Here is a 17467-nt window from a genome sequence, read left to right on the forward strand (position 1 = left end):
CACGGGAGGGGGAGAATTGAATAGAGGATCTCTGATGACACTTCTTTTTGTTAGTTTTGTTTCATAAAAAAAAAAGACCAGCCGTTCTGGCAGGTTCAATATAAAACAGTTTTTAAGACAGGGCAAATACACTATGTTCAAATGCAAATGAAAGGGAATCAATTAAATAGAGTTAATGAAATCTAAAGAGTAAATGAAAATAACCTGTAATCACAGAGCTTGGAATAACACAAGCAGCAAAGGAAAGAATGGCACAGGACGGGGGCAAACGTTCTTGAATGAGCATTTGTTAAAGAAAAACCAAACAACTTTAAACAGAGAGAGAGAGAGTTCTCAAGGTTCAGTTTTGTTTTTTTTGTAAAGACAAAGCACTGGCCTGAGAGGCATCGAGCAGTGGTCTGAATTGAATTCCTAAGGAGGGGTAAAGGGAGGAGTGAGGATTCAGCACGGCAGCCTAGCACTAACAGGGACAGACACAGATCTGGGAATGCTGAAGGGGGGGAGGCAAGTCCACCCCATGCAAAAACTGCAATTCCCATCAAGCACCAAAAATCCCAGAATTCGCAAAGGAGCACAAGTATAAGAAATCAAACAGATAATTAAATAAAAGTAACTTTAAATCACAGAAGTTGCACAGAAACTAACTGGAACTGAAAAAGGAACAGACCATTTGCAGTCAGAATCGTAAAAGACAGGGCAGTCGGAAGTTTCTTAACTCAGCAGAAAGGAATGCGGAGGGAGGGGGTCAACTCGCTCCGCACGAAAACTTCAAGACAAGCTAATAGTACCTTTCTCTGCCTGGGACAAGGAATTTGGAAGGGAGGGGCGAGGAGTGAGAGTTTCCCTGCTCCTGAGAACAAAGGAACTGAGCTACAGCGTAGGGAATTAGAGCAGGCTTGGAGAATTAGCAATTAAAGCAATATCCACAATGCAATTGACGAGGTAGATTTCCAGAACTACAGCATTTAATCAGAGCAAATAAAAACAGCTTTGAGCACTCTTAGCAGATGCAGGCAGAATGAACTGAAGTACTTGCAAATGCAGCGAGAAGGGAGGGGGTGATGGGGGATATAGAACATCTGTCACTAGAATTCCAAACTGCTGCAAAAGTCTTAAGCAAAGTTTTAAATGATGCAGAACAATGAGCACCGTCCTAAGTATCTCGGTGTTATACACATGCATGGGTGAACAACTTGAAGAGTTTTTATAGCTTCCTAGTACAATGTAATTTGAAACCAACACAGACAGGCAAAGGAAAGCAATTCAAAGAAGCACTAACTGCAATTAAACTAGCCATGCTGTAGAGAAGTACAGGGGCGCAATAAACCTGGCAAGCTAACAAATCTTAGCAGCAGCAAATGAAAGAAAATACACAGGCAACTTGAACATCAATCAAATCAACACTTTTAAAACTTAAAAATTCAGTCTCATACATACCAAACAAATGAATGCCACACCTCACAATCAGCGTCCTGAGTTGAAAGGATGAAGCTATATGAACACTGACATTCGGACTACAGTCACAAATTCAGTAGATTAGGGGTCAGAGCTCCCTGCCATGACCTTAATCAAGAGTCAGAGCTCTGTGCCATGACCTTACTTAGCTAGAGGTGGCCGCCACCTACCTATCAGGACAGAAGATACCCAGGGAGGGGGGTCGCGAAATCCCTCCCCAAGGAGCCTCACACGGGGCATCCCAGCGGTGCCTCCAGTGCTTCATAGTGCTGGAGACACATGTGCAGGATATATGCAATTCACTATTCTACAATTTTTGTTTTTTGTTTACAAAATATTAAATAATACTAACCTTGTATATAAATTGTTAGGATCATCATACATAACAACCCAACTTGTTGGCTGATTAATCCCTACTTGAGTCCACACATTATAATCATAAATCCTGAAAACATTTGATTGTTTGTATGTTTTTAATTTTTGCATATAAAAAGCACTTAGCTGATATAAAGCAGTGTAGAGATCTGACATGGAACCATGTTTCACTAAATACTAGAGATGTGCATTCATTTTTGCTGAATTGGAAAATTGCAACGAAATTGTCCAATTCGGCATGTATCAGGGAGCCCGAAAAAAATCAAGATTTTCCCATTTTTTTCGCAAAAATTCGTTTTTCCAATTAGAGCGCACTAACGGGAGTCAGTGTGCCCTAACTCCCCATTAGTGCGCACCAACAAAAGCTAACAAAAAGTAACAAAAAGTAACAAAATCTAACGGTTTTTGTTAGTGCGCACTAACAGGAGTTAGCGCGCACTAACGGGGAGTTAGCGCGCACTAACGGGGAGTTAGCGCGCACTAACTAAAAATCGATTTTTCACAAAAAAAGTCCCGAACCGAAAAAAAATGACATTTTCCATGGCAGCCGAAAAACGAAGAATGACATGAACACAAAAAACGATGCGCATCTCTACTAAATACTGCATCAAGGAATTCATCACAAGCAAGTGGCTAGATGACATCTGTTATGCCTCTAATACTTGATATCAGCTCTGTGAAATAAATACAGTGCATATTTAAATTATAAAGCAGTCACCTTGGTGGAAGCTAACCAATTCACTTGCATTAAAATGTAAAGGTAAAGTTTGTCTATTCATGAAGATACTAAGATCTGAAATAGAGTAGACATGCTTGAAGGAGTAGAGAGAATAAAAAGTGATTTAAGAAAGCTTGAAAACCAGTCAAAGATTTGGTAGCTGGAATTCAGTACCAAGAGGTGCAGAGTCATGCATTTGGGGTGTGGTAATTCCAAAGAGCTGTATTTGATGGAGGATGAAAGAATAATGTACACAGACTGGGAGAAGGACTTTGGGGTGATAGTGTCAGGCAATCTGATGCTTGGCGAAGCAATGTGACAAAGCGCTAGCTAAAGCTAGAAGAATGCTGGGCTGCATAGAGGAATAACCAGTGAGAAAAAGGAGATGGTGATGCCCTTGTAAGATCCTGGTGAGGCCTCACCAGGAGTACTGTGTTCAGTACTGGAGTCCATATTTCAAAAAGGATGGAAGAGGTCCAAAGAAGGGTGACCAAAATGGTGTGAGGTCTGTATCAGAAGACTTATGAGGCTGAAGGATCTGAATATGTACACCCTGGAAGAGAGGAGGTGCAGGGGAGATATGATACAGACCTTCAGATACCTGAAAGGTTTTAATGATGGACAAACTTCAAACCTTTTCTATTGGAAAGAAAACAGTAGAACTAGGGGTCATGAAATGGAACTCCAAGAGGGAAGATTCAGAACCAACATAAGGAAATATTTCTCCATGGAGAGGGTGGTGGATGCATGGAATGCCCTTCTGGAAGAGGTGGTGAAGATGAAAACAGTAAACAAATGCAAAAGGGCATGGCATAAACACTTTGGATCTCTAAAGGTAAGTGAATGGTAATGAAGCAAAAGGTGCATGGGGTAACCTGTACAGAATGGAGGTTAGTACCCTTAACAGAAGGATTGGGGATTACTACTCTTAACCATGAGAGGTCTAGAACGGGTAGATGTGAATTGGATATTTAGTCTTTCAGAAAGACTAGGGGGCACTCCATGAAGTTAGCATGTGGCACATTTAAAACTAATCAGAGAAAGTTTTTCTTCACTCCACGCACAATTAAACTCTGGAATTTGTTGCCAGAGGATGTGGTTAGTGCAGTTAGTATAGCTGTGTTTAAAAAAGGATTGGATAAGTTCTTGGAGGAGAAGTCCATTACCTGCTATTAATTAAGTTGACTTAGAAAATAGCCACTGCTATTACTAGCAACGGTAACATGAAATAGACTTAGTTTTTGGGTACCTGCCAGGTTCTTATGGCCTGGATTGGCCACTGTTGGAAACAGGATGCTGGGCTTGAGGGACCCTTGGTCTGACCCAGTATGGCATGTTTTTATGTTCTTATGCAACCAAATAGCCTTGATGCTTTTGATGCAACTACAACATCACTCTCCATTTTGATGGCAGGGGGAAAATGGGGTATTGGTTTCTGATGACAGCCAATTCTGGGCCCTGACTTTTATGGTCTGGGTACTGATATACTGACATTAGGGATAAATAACAGGACTGCTTCTATGGCCAAAAGCAAAACATGTTCAAGCAGCATTGTCTGAATTATTAAGACTGTTCACCACCTAAAAATGTTGCTATCAGTAATGTGTTATGGGTTAGGCAATTGCTTGGCTTTGATTGTAAAGATTACTATCCTTAACATAAAGCATGTGGGTAGGCTGTATGGAACTCCAGGTACTACCTAACAGAGTGAACCCAAGATACTACTATATTAAATCAAACTGAACTCCAACAGTATAAAATGATCATGGTTGCAATGACTATAGTTAGCAAACTAAAAATCATATTTTCACACTTATACATAATTCTTCTGGCAGAATAAAAAGCAAACTTAATAATTATTTAATTTAGACCCCAAAATTGAATTTATGCCCAGAATATCAATGTGTCCTTGAGGTAGCTGCACATCTCAAATTTGTAACATGCTTAAATTGCTTAATAAGATAAAATTTATTTACATTTTAGAGCAGTAATATAAAACAAACAGACAAATACAATAACAGCCTGAAGCAAGAAAAACATTTATTCTTCTGATAGATATCACTGGTGGATGTTATTCTAAACACGAATGTACACTTAGCATAGTTTGTAAGACAAACAAAATACAAAACAATGAACATCACGTTCTGTCCTCTCTATTTTATTTTAAAGCACAATTCCTCATCTCATCTCAGAGTGAAAAACTTTGCAAATGATTTTCAAAACATTAGCATTCCACCATCTCTGCCCAAGTATAGGACTATATGCTTCATATCATCTCAGTAAGACTTTCTGACCATTTAACAAAATAAATCATAACATACTGTAGCATTCTAAGAGAGAGATATCTCACAAGTGTCAACATTTACAGTTAGTCAAATAAAACAGCTTCATAATAATAATAATAATAATAATCATCTTACATATACTAGGGTTGTCTCCCATTGCGGGAAAGGGGTGGGGACTCCTTAATGTCTTTTGTATATCACAGGCACACTCTCATTCACATGGCAAAGGAAGCCATCCTATAGCAACAATATTTTTTATCTATTTTTTCAGCCATTCTTTTATCTCTTATTTTCTTTTTTTCTATCCTGGTGCCCTTAATCACCACTGTCTCAGTTACATTGTTACTGCTGGCATTTCTCCATATATGCCACATGGAACACTCAGGGGGATAGATTATTCCCAAAACTCAAGTCCATGCATCCTACTGAACCATGCCTGGCTTCCCCCATAGTTTTCCTGAGTATTATTATCCCATCAAGGGAAAATTCCAACCTACCAGTAGCTAGTGGGTAGCAATATGCTAGTCATAAAAAATAATTAAAAATACACTCAACTTAATTACCTCATTAGTCTCCAGGTTTTGCCATTAGTCTGTCAGGAATTTTTCTTCTTAGGCTCAATGGTCAAAATAGAAAGCCGGACTCCAAGAATGGGATAATGTCTTCTTTATTCTTAATCAGATGAAGCACCAGGAGAAGTCCACATTGCGGTAACTTTCAGCAGCATTCTATTGTTCATTACAAACATCAAGCATTATATACAGTTAAAAATGCTGAAAGAGCACAAAGCCAGTTTCATAAGCTAGAATCACATCAAGCTTTGTTTCAGTTATTTCTGCAAGCAAGCACGTCTTGTTATACATAAGACATTCTTTACTAATCTGAAAACCTTGACTTGGGCTCTCACTTGTGGCCTGCTTGTCTCGATTCTCATAAAACATATTTATCAGGCAATTTGGTAATCTGTGGCTAGGAAAATTTTGATCTATTATGTTAAGCTGAATTAGTCTGGACTGAAAGGTACAATGACCAGGCCAATCAGCCTGCCATACTTGTCCAATCCTTTTGCTTATAACCATGAGATCATACCACAAAGAAGAAACATCTAAATTTTTAGGCATCTCAAATAAATAAATCTGCTTCATAGTTACTATGCTGTGTTTGTTTCACAGAGATGATTATCGAATGATAGCAGCAAAACAGATGCCCATTTAGTCACTTGCATGTGAAGCATTCCCTGATGTAGTATTTAATAAAACATGGATCTCTGAAAATGTTTTCTCGCCCTAGCTTGATAGACTCTTTAACAGGATAGTATCAAGCTAGGTCAAGAGAACATTGTAGAAATCTCATCTTTCTGTGACTTTCCTCATTCTAAATCACATCAGATCTTCACTGATGTGTATAGTGCTGTTCGTATGTCTCACTGTGCATGTAAAACTGGCCCCCAGAGAGAACCAAGATGGCTGCCACACTGTGAGCATGGGAACTCCCTACTCCTGAGGTTTTTCATTTCTGCTTTTATTATTTGAATTTCCTTAAATTTTCTCATGCCTCATTCTAAAAGAAAAGCGAAAATTCGTGAGGTTTTTACCTCGACTCCTGACATTTCCTGTCGACACCGAGGATTGAGGAGATTTTCCGTCCTGCTCAGCAGACGCTGGAGAGCGAGGCTGCTGGCGTCGGAGTTGGAGAGCGGCCGCCCGACGCCCTGGCCGACGAGGCATCACTTAGCCCCGGAGCACCAACAGTTCCACCCATGATCTACAGATCCCCAAATGAGGAGGGGACGGAACATCTTAATGTGCCGTGGCGTTTACCATCAGATAGCCTTACTGAAACTCAGAGGAGAGATGGGGGTATTCCATCGACTTCGGTGAGCCCAGTGAAAGAGGGCTCCAGGGTCAACAATGGCGTAGTGCGGCGAAAGACATAGACAAGGATGGCCTCTTGCAGCAAGGAGGTAAGGAGTTTGAGTTACAAGTGGTGTTAGCTCCGCTGGAAATGCCTGAAAAGGTGACTCTTGTTGAAATCTGGAAAGTTTTAACCAACATAAGTGTGGCAATAAATGACTTATCTAAGTCTGTTAAAAGGAATATGGAGGGGAACCCAAATGCTTGAAAATAAAGTACAAGCTCTTGAGAAATTTTCGACTAAAGTGGAAAAAGAATTCAATGATATGAAAGAATTACAAACTCATTTCATAAAATCTGAGAATATGGCTTTGAAATGGATGGACTTCCTAGAGAACGAATTGAGAAGGAATAATCTCAGATTTTTAAATTTTCCGAAGACAAAATGGGCAAAACCTGTAGATCTTTTGAAAAGTTATTTAGTTAACATCCTGGATATTTCAGAAACAAATGTTCCAAAGATTTCTAAGATCTACTACCTCCCTGGAAAAGAAAAAAATTTGCAACAGGAAGAACAAGATAAAATTTCTTTTGACAATCTCTCTGACTTTTTAGAAAAATCATTTGAAGCTAAAATTGAATTGAGAGTACGTTGTTAGTGACGTTTTTGTATGCTAAGGATAGGGATGATATATTGAGAAAGTCATTCCAGAACATAGATAGGGGCAGATTTTTAAAAAATACGCGAGTGCGTACTTTTGTTTGCACAGCAGGCGCGAACAAAAGTACGCTGGATTTTATAAGATACGTGCGTAGCCGCGCGTATCTTATAAAATCCGGGGTCGGCGCACGCAAGGGGGTGCACATTTGTGCAACCTGCGCGCGCTGAGCCCAGCGCACACTGCCTGTTCCCTCCGAGGCCGCTCCGATTTCGGAGTGGCCTCAGAGGGAACTTTCCTTCGCCCTCCCCCCACCCCCCCCAGCCCTATCTACCCCCCCCCTTACCTTTGTCAGCAAAGTTACTTACGCCTGCTTTCAGCAGGCGTAACTTTGCGCGCGTTGGCCGGCTGCCCCGCTCCGTGGTCCGGTCCCAGGGGCTGTTCCGGAGGCCGCGGCCACGCCCCCGGAATGCCCCCGGGCCGAAACCACACCCACGTCGCCGAACCTGAAACACCGCGCCCCGCCCCTAAACGCCATGTCATCCCACCACGCCCCGACACGCCCCCGACAGGAAGCCCCGGGACTTACGCGCGTCCCGGGGCTCTGCGCATGCCGGCGGCCTATGCAAAATAGGCGCGCCAGCGCGCAGGGGTTTTAAAATCCGCTCCATAGCTTTTCTATGGAGCTTCAATAAGAGTCTTTCTGGACATTACTAAAAGGACTCAAGAGATAAGAAAAATATTTTTATCATTGAAAAGTGAGTTGCTTTCTAGAGGTGCCAGATTCTACTTAAAATTTCCTTGCAGGTGTATGATAATTTACCAAAATGATAGATATATTTTTTCAGATCCAGAGCACCTATGTGCTTGCTTAGACTCCCACTCCTGATAAACTGCAAAAGGTGTTGGTTATTGTATTATCTGCTGAGCAATACAGTGTTACAGTATATATTGTTAGGATGAGATTTGAATCCTATGAATCTGCTTAAATATTGGTTCTCCCACTATTCTTATAAATTGGAATTTAAATATTTTTTGTATAATTCATGTTATATTGATGGATAATTTCTTCCTTTTTTCTGTTTTGCATTGTTTTCAATGTAATTGAGATTGAAACTTCAATAAATAAAAAAATAAAAAAAAACCAAAAAAAAAAAACCTGGCCCCCCAACCCTAGACCACCCCTGAAATCTCACCTTGAGTTACTAGCTGGCCCTCCTATAGCAATATAAATAGTTGACTACTATGACAGCCTTATAAAGAGGCTCTCTTGCTCTTGCGTTTGCTTTCCCCCAGCACCAAAGCTAAGGAAATGCTTGCATGGGCACTTCACAACTTGTAAAATGTGATATTTATCACAGGGTGCAACAGCTTTAATGCACATTGCAATAAAATACCTAAGCAAAGCACTAAGGTAGTACAGACTGCAGTAACTCTAAAATTGTCATATCCATGCACCTTTTCCTTATCACGGGCATTATTCATGCAAAAAGTATCACATTTTGATAAATCTAGCTATAATGTTTTACTGCCAGTTTTGAGGACATCATAGCCCATTTCACACAGTAGTTAGTTTGTTGAACATTGCACCCTCCAAAAATAAAATAAATACAAATCATTAGCACATATTATATTACGTGATTATGTTAAATGCACATGAATGTTAATAAAGATGTAGGCTGTTTATTGCCCAAAACAACTATTATATGAATTATTCTAATAGTAAAACAGCATGATGGTATATAGGTGAACTGGAGGCTGGATGGAAATGGATGAGTAGAGGCATCATGGTTGATAGTATTGCTGCCTAGGTTGAGGCTTTTTGGCATTTGCTTTGAACAGTGGTCATTGGTCAGGAACTTACGTGTCTCTTGTGACTAAATCTTCTATTTGACTTTATTTATCCATTTACAATGTTACCAAATTTCACAAATCTTTGTGAACTTGAATAAATCCTGGTTGAACTGGATATTCCTATTGATTCTCTAAAGATTCATGGATTGGGTCTATTGACCAATGAAAAAATCAATAATATAAAAGCATATGGGGGAAAGAGAGTCAAAGGCATGGGCAAATGGGCCTTCTTTCTATAGCTACCCCCCCCCCTTTTTAAAGTGCCTAATCTGTTCAAATCTGATCATTTTTTAAACTATGGGTGTGGTTGTGTGGAGTAGGGTGGGGGAATGAAGGGGTAAGTGGAAGCTACTTCTCCTTGTCTATAATGGAGTACCCAAGCTAGTAAATATAGATAGGACCTTATGATACTCATCAAGTTGAGTGGGGAGATAATTGGCTAAGCAGCATGGCCATCAAAGAAGATAGGCACCCCTCCCAGGATGGGGGGGGCATGATGACTGCAGGTGATGTGGCACAGTTGTCACTGGCTAGCTGACAGGATCCAGGTTATGACTGATTGTGATCAGAAGAGATCTCCCCTAATCAATGACTAGGCTGAATTTCCAGAGGACATGATTGCAGGTGTTTCCCTTAGAAGCCCATCCAGGGGATTATACTGGCTAGAAGGCAAATGGCTCCACAAGATAATACAACCAAGTATTGATTGTAATGTTAACAAAGCTGTAGGAATTTTATTACCAAAATCAACTGTTATATGACAACATATAACAAAGGATAGCATGGGTAGAATTTCTGTATTCCTTGGGGCACACTTTATTACATTGGCCCATTGTCAGTTGTTGCTTGAGATCATGTGGCCAATCCTGGTGGGAGCAGAAGGGGAGGGGGAGGGAAAGTTATGCCATTGTGTTCAGAGTTAGTGAACATTTCTTAACTGTTAGGAATCTCCCTCCTAATTTGTGACAGTTGAATCCAATGTCAGTTTTTGCTGGTTTGTGATACATGGTAAATCAAAATATAATTTTACTGTAACTAGTTAACTGTTTACTGTATTGACTATATTTGAATTCACAGAGAATAAATAGATTGCTAACATACACCAGTATATTCAAGATAAAATACTGTAGCTTTTTAATGGTTTTCTTTTTCATATTCTGATCTCTGATCTGCTAATATGCGTTGTCAGAGAATTCATGAAGAGTATAAGGAATAGACTCAAACAAGTGGTTAAAAAGTAGCCGAATTGGGGAAAGGAATGGTGTATGAAATAATTAAAAGTAAGCAAGAGAAAAAACGAACATTAATTTCAAAATGATAGATGATTTTTTTCAACAACTGTACAGAGAACACTGATTAATTAAGATTTTTATCTATGATATTGCATTGACTAATTTTTTTTTTTAGAACTCTTTTTTTGTTATTGTTTCTGGATGATATCCACTGTCCACAACTCACAGTTGGACGTGAGTTGTAAATTGAGTACAGCGATTCATAAAGTTGCAAGATTAAATTCTGGAATGAACTTGATATGGAAAACTCTTTTGCATGGAAGTGGGAGTAAATTAAAACAGCCTCAAGAAAATGTGTTTTTGCAGTTTGGTCATGGAGACACTGGGTGTCACTCCAGACCAGCAAGGAGGAAACATATGCAGTAAACGCATTTCCCTTTTATTATGGACCTCTAGACCAACAGTCAAATCATCTGTTCTGCCTTAATGCGTTTATTCAGCCTTTGCCTTAGTCTCGGATTTTCACGAATTGGAATTTCAATAGCAGAATGGCAATAGTAACGGCATATCTCAGTATACACGTATGTATATGAGCTGAATATCTACATCTCTACCCGTTATGCCATTTACTAGTAAAAATTGTTTTCTTCAATGGCGGATTATTCAGATGGCTTTGCTTCTTTGTTCGAGAGGGCTCGCCCTGGGAGAAATTCGCTACTCCGTGTTAGAAGAATTGGAGGAGGGTACTGCGGTAGGAAATATCGCTTTTGATTTGGGAGTAGATGCTGTAAATTTATATAATCATAATATGCGGATAGCTTATGTAACCAGCATTCAATACTTCGATATAAATTTAAAGAATGGCATAGTGTTTATCAAACACAAAATAGACAGAGAGGAACTATGTGGAAGTAGCTTTACTTGCTTAATCAATTTGGAGGCTATTATGGATAACCCATTGGAATTATTTCGAATGAAAATTGAAATTGTGGATATAAATGACAATTCCCCTTCTTTTCAGACAACTGAAAACACTATAACGATATCTGAATTAACACTCCCAGGAGCACGTTTTCCACTGGAGAGCGCTTTTGACCCAGATGTTGGGAAAAACTCTCTGAGTTCTTATCAGCTCAGCGTGAACAACCTTTTCAGTTTGGAAACTGAAGTTAGTAAAGATGAAAGTAAATCTGTCGAGCTAGTCTTAAGAAAAGCATTAGATCGGGAGCAGCAGTCTGTACACCAACTGAGTTTAACAGCAGTGGATGGTGGTGATCCGGAGAGATCAGGTACAACCCAGATTGCAATTAAAGTCTGTGATGCTAATGATAACCCTCCTGTATTTGATAATGCTGTGTACAAAGCGAAGATATTAGAAAATGTTCCAATAGGGAGTTTGGTAATTAAACTTAATGCTACAGACTTAGATGAGGGTGCAAATGCAGAAGTTGAATATTCACTTAGTAAACTGGTCTCACCTAACATAAAACAAGTGTTCAGCATTGACCCACACAATGGTGAAATACGAACTCAAGGTGTTCTAGATTTTGAAGAAGCAGCCACTTACGAAATCCGTGTCCAAGCCAAGGACAGAGGCCACTTGGAGATGACAGGACACTGCAAAGTACTGGTGGATATAATTGACATAAATGACAATAGTCCAGAAATAAAAATAACTTCTTTTTCAAGTCTAGTCAGAGAGGATGTGGAACCTGGATACGTTCTAGCTCTGGTTACGGTGGATGACAAAGATTCCGGCCTAAATGGTGAAGTGTTTTGCGAGATACCCCCCACCCTTCCATTTCAGATTGAGCGAAGATTCGAGAACTACTATTCTTTGGTTCTTCAGAAACATCTTGATCGAGAAGTAGTTGCAGAGTACAATGTTACCATCCGTGCAACAGACCGCGGGATTCCACCGTTATCCACTTTTAAAACCCTTGGGATTTTTGTTGTAGATGTGAATGATAATCCACCAGCATTTTCAAAATCATCCTATGCAGTCAGTATTGCTGAAAACAATGTTCCAGGCTCAGCTATTTTCATGGTTTCTGCGCAGGACCCTGATTCCATTGAAAATGCTCAAATTAGATATTCACTTTTGGAAATCACCGACAAAGAAGTCTCTGCATCCAGGTTCTTTTCTGTTCACCCTGACACCGGCCACATCTTTGCTTTGCAGTCATTTGATTACGAACTTCTTCAGGTGTTCCAGTTCCTGGTGGAAGCAAAGGATTCAGGATCTCCTTCTAAGAGCAGTAACACCAGCATAATTGTCTATATTCAAGACCAAAACGATAACCTTCCAGTGATTTTACCTCCGTTTTCTGGTGATAACTCAGTAACAACAAAACTTCTTTCTCGTTCTTTTAAGGTAGGATATATTGTGGCTAAAATAAGGGCAATGGATACTGATTCTGGTTATAATGCTTGGCTTTCTTACGAATTTATGGAAGGTACAAACCCAGGACCTTTCAAAATTGGTCTGCATACTGGAGAAATTAGGACAACTCGTCCCTTTGAAGACATCCATGGAGATAGGCAGAGACTTCTCATTTTGGTGAAGGATCATGGAAAACCATCTCTGTCAGCGACAGTAACCCTAAGTATTTCATTGGTGGAGAGTAATCAAGAAGTTAAATCGGATTCCAGGAATATGCCCAGAAGTGAGAACTATCTCACAAATGTGAACGTTTATTTAATCATCTCAATTGCTTCCATTTCAAGCATTTTTTTGTTTACTATTATAGTCTATGCAACCCTAAGAAATATGGAACCGGGAAAACCCACAAGTTCATTAGGAAACCCAGAAGTATGTCCTGGTATAACTGTGAACTACTCATCCTCTCAAAGTCAACAGTTTAATTTATTTTCATCTGTGGAATCCTCAAAAAGTAATAAGGAACAAAAATCCCATGTTTTATACCAAGCAAGGAATAATGAAAAATATTATGGAGGAAATATTGGAGATCTTTTAGAAATATACAGTAGTGCAGAAAATGTGGTTACAAGTGCTAATCAGGTAAGAAGTTAAATGCATTTATTGATAATATGAATCAACACTGTGGCCTTCATTTAGTTATTGGGTAATAGGCCTTTTTGAAGAATAGGGAGCTGTTATATTACAATCCAATAATCATTCAGTATTAAAAACCCTAAGAGCAATGTTTATCAGACAAATCCTTCAAAGGAAAGTCAGAGATATGAGTGCCTCTAACCCCATATCATATAATCACTTTTCAATGTGATTATATCATGAAAATTAATTTCTTAAAAACTCCAGAACAAGTAGAAATCATCCCTTAAAGGTTTCTATTTTAATGATCCATTTAATAATTGAATTCCTATTCCAGAACCCTGGCCCACATGAAATATAACAGGTGGATTTCCACTGCATATATAATCAGGCAGAGCTGGTGCATCCCATTAGGTGAACTAGACAGTTGCTTAGGGTACCAACCATTAGGGAGAGGTGAAGAGCAGCCATGTGGGCCGCGAGCAGAGCCTTTCCCACTCACGGCTGAGAGTAGTAGAGATTCGGTGGGCTGGGAGAGGAGCCCATTCTGCTCACAGCTGAGAAAAGCAGACACTCGGTCATCCTTGAGTAGCGCATCAATGAATGATGTCGGGGCCAGGTCCAGGGCTGGGAGGGGGGAGCAGGCACAAGGCAGAAGATTCACCTGAGCACCTAGCACCCTTGCACCAGACCTGCAATCAGGGTTTCTAAAGATATATCATTGTGTTTTTAAAATATATACATATAGATGATATTGGCCCCTAGCCTCCATAAATACTGTGTGTGGTTACAATTGTTTTGCATACATTCAATTCTAGATTTTCTGTCATGGCTTTTACTATTTATGTAATTTCTATTTTCATTACAAATGTATTCTTCTTTTAATAATGATAAACTGTATTAATTTTTCATCCAAACAGATATGTATTTAACACCTATCATGCATTTTCCTGTAGACAATTAATTTTACTGCAAAGTTCACTTCTGATCATACTTAGTTTTAATGGTATGGGCACTAAAGTCACTGACTGGGTTAGAAAGTGGTTAAGTGGGAGGTGACACAGGAAAATGGTAAATAAAATTCACTCTGAGGAAAGAAAAGTTACCAGTGGTGTGTCACAATGACTGGTCCTTGGTCTAGTTCTGTTCAACATTATGGAAAAGTGATATTGTGAAGGGCTATTAGTAAAAGTTTGCCTTTTTGCAGATGATACCAAAGTCTGCAACAAGATAGACAACCTGGAAGGTATGGAAAACATGAGGAGGGATTTAATGAAACTCAATGAATAATTCTGGAGATCAAATCTTCAAAAAAGTAAAAACTAGATGGAGATGGTATGGGGCAGCTACTAAAATGGTCAATGGTCTTCATCATAAGGCACATGGTGTCAGACTTAAAGATTTAAACATATACACCCTGAAGGGAAAGAGGAAAAGGGGAGATATCATAAAGACATGGAGAGGGTCATTTTCAATAATGTGCTTAAGTAGGTGCATACACACATAAGTTGATGAGCCTAAAGTTACATCTTTATTTTATAATCTATATGTTGGGACTCACACTATTTATAAATAGTAAATAGCTCCGCTTCCAACTTATGCACATATGTTAAAAAATATGCACATCATTTTCATATACAGTAGGACAGAACATAGATTATATAAATTACATATACAATTCACGAGCTAAATAATTGTAAGGTGTAAACATAATAATCTGCATGGAGTCAGGTACTATATTTTATAAAGTTTAGGAAAATATGTGTGTGCTCCACTCAAGAAAATTCTTACTTGTGCATGATCTAGAACAAGGGGGTCATGGGATGAGGGTGAAAGGGGGTAGATTCAGGAATAATCTAAGGAAATGTCTTTCCAGAAAATGTAGAAGTTTCTAAATAGATTTAATGGCTATAAGGAAAGTATCAGATTTCAGAAAAGTATGAGACAAGGAAAGAGGATCTATGAAGAAGAGGAACAAATGGTAAAGCTAAACATGAGGTGTGGATGGACTGACTGGATGGGCTAAATGGTCTTTATCTGCTGTGATGTTCTGTGTTTCGTTATACACACTCTTGCTGTCAACTCTGTATAGTTGCTTTTCCACACATATATGATGAAATACTGCTCTGGCCAGGTTTTTGAATCCTCTGATATAATACATTTCTAAATAGCAAAAATCACAATCTTTTATAATTTACATCCTTGTGAAATGATGTTATGGAAAACATTTCTGATGCAATTTGTAATGATATGTCACTGACAGGTTGCTGACATATGAATGCTCGGAAACCCATAAGATAGAAATTCCCCAATTTCCAACATTTTCCTAAGAGTCATAAGATTTACATTATGTAGGTGTTTCTTTTTATAGTAACTATTCTTGGTTTTGATGTGTTTGGGACTTCTTTATAATGAATTTCTCTGTGATTGTAAGTCTACAATGCCCATAAAGTTCTTGTATGCAATTTTTTTCTATTAATTTTTGAGAGGTTTTTTTGTTGGCTTTTTAAGAGTTCATGCTAGTGCCACATTGGAAAGGGTATTAACATATGGATTTTTAGCTCTGCACTTTTAATAGTTTTTAGTAGGTAGTTGGTAGATAGGCTTTCCATTAGTGTTAGTGTGCTGCCTTTCTCTTAATGTCTATTTCTGAAGTTATATCATATTACTTTAAACATTGAGGCCAAAACCATATTGCTTATAAGGATCATTAATGCTCAGAAAAACAGATATTTCCTTTGTACCCTTTTCTGAGCATTTATTATGAAAGGATGGGTTAAACAACCAAGTAAATAAATAAATGAATTGGCAATATAGTATTGCTGAAAATATCTGCCTTGATGTGGTCACACTGCAAATAAAGACAGTTACCATGAATGTCATGTGAGTCAACAGGAGTTCTAAGTAATACAACGTATGATTTATGAGCAATAAAAACAAACAAAAATGCAGTCATTTGCATCTCATTAACATTGGCTGTTACCATGATTATGCATAGAAATGGGCTATGCTAGCACGTTAGTACATCAGCCCCTAAAATTGTTTAATCTCAACAATATAATTCACAGAAAAATCAGTACAGACAGATTGAAATAAACAGGACTTTTACTGAAGGCTTTTCATAGTTAACAGTTCAATACATAGTAGCCTCTACTTTTAGGCTCTGGAGGATAATCTTTGAAGAATCCAGCAGAGTGTAGCCCAAGAATGTGCAAGATTAGGGTGTCTTTCAATTCAAAATTCTGAGTTAGATATCATATTCAGCTCAGCTATTCTTTTAAAGCTCTAATCAGGATTTATAATGGACTAAAATGCTTTCTTCTTCATAAATTGTCTTTCTCTACTCTCATTTACTGTTACTAGGTTTGTATTAATTATGTATATATTACTGTAAACTGCTTAGCTTGGTTGCCCTTATAAGTGGTGTATAAGAACTTTAAATAAATAAATAAACAACATTTTGTTATACTGTAAACTTCTATGATATTTCACTGTGAAACAGTTATTTTCTGATCTTCGGTTCATGAAATGCTCCCATAGTTCTGCAACATCTCTTAGGTACTGCAAAGTTTAATGATATTTTAAAGTAAAAAGTGAGTATCTGAACTTTTATTACTGAAACATCATCAAATCTCTTCAACATCCATAAAAGCTTCACAAGGTTTTATACCATCGTGTTGCAAAATGCACAAGACTCATTTTTGCTGCTGGTGAAGGTAAGGATGACTGGAATGGCCTTCCAGTGGAGATAGTGAAGACAAAAACAGTAACAGAATTCAAGAAAGCCTGAGATAAGCACAAAGGATTCTTAGTTGCAAAGAAGTGAAGACGCAAGAGATCAAATATGGCTACTGCAAAGGGAAATAAATTTAGCAGATTAGATGGAATTTATAATCCTTTCTTGCCATCATAGTCTGTTTCTATATTTCTTCTATTTATCCTAATCTGATACTACATCTTTCTTTCCTTTAAAACAATTCAAACTAGTTGTGCACAATTAGCTTAAAGACAGTTACCATG

At 38.5% G+C, this 17467-nt stretch overlaps 1 protein-coding gene across 1 annotated transcript; it reads left to right on the top strand.

Moving 5' to 3' along the window:
• The first annotated feature begins 11098 nt into the window (after window positions 1-11098).
• Window positions 11099-13465, top strand: LOC115080061 (protocadherin alpha-2-like). The gene has a single exon (XM_029584089.1). It carries the CDS (start codon window positions 11099-11101, stop codon window positions 13463-13465), a length of 2367 nt encoding a protein of 788 aa, XP_029439949.1.
• Window positions 13466-17467: the final 4002 nt, after the last annotated feature.

This window comes from Rhinatrema bivittatum, chromosome 18 (assembly GCF_901001135.1).
Source record: "Rhinatrema bivittatum chromosome 18, aRhiBiv1.1, whole genome shotgun sequence".
In the NCBI taxonomy this organism is placed as follows: Eukaryota; Metazoa; Chordata; class Amphibia; order Gymnophiona; family Rhinatrematidae; genus Rhinatrema; species Rhinatrema bivittatum.

Excerpts from the sequence above, each read along its gene's own strand:
- LOC115080061 (XM_029584089.1), top strand. The coding sequence starts at position 11,099 with ATGGCTTTGCTTCTTTGTTCGAGAGGGCTCGCCCTGGGAGAAATTCGC.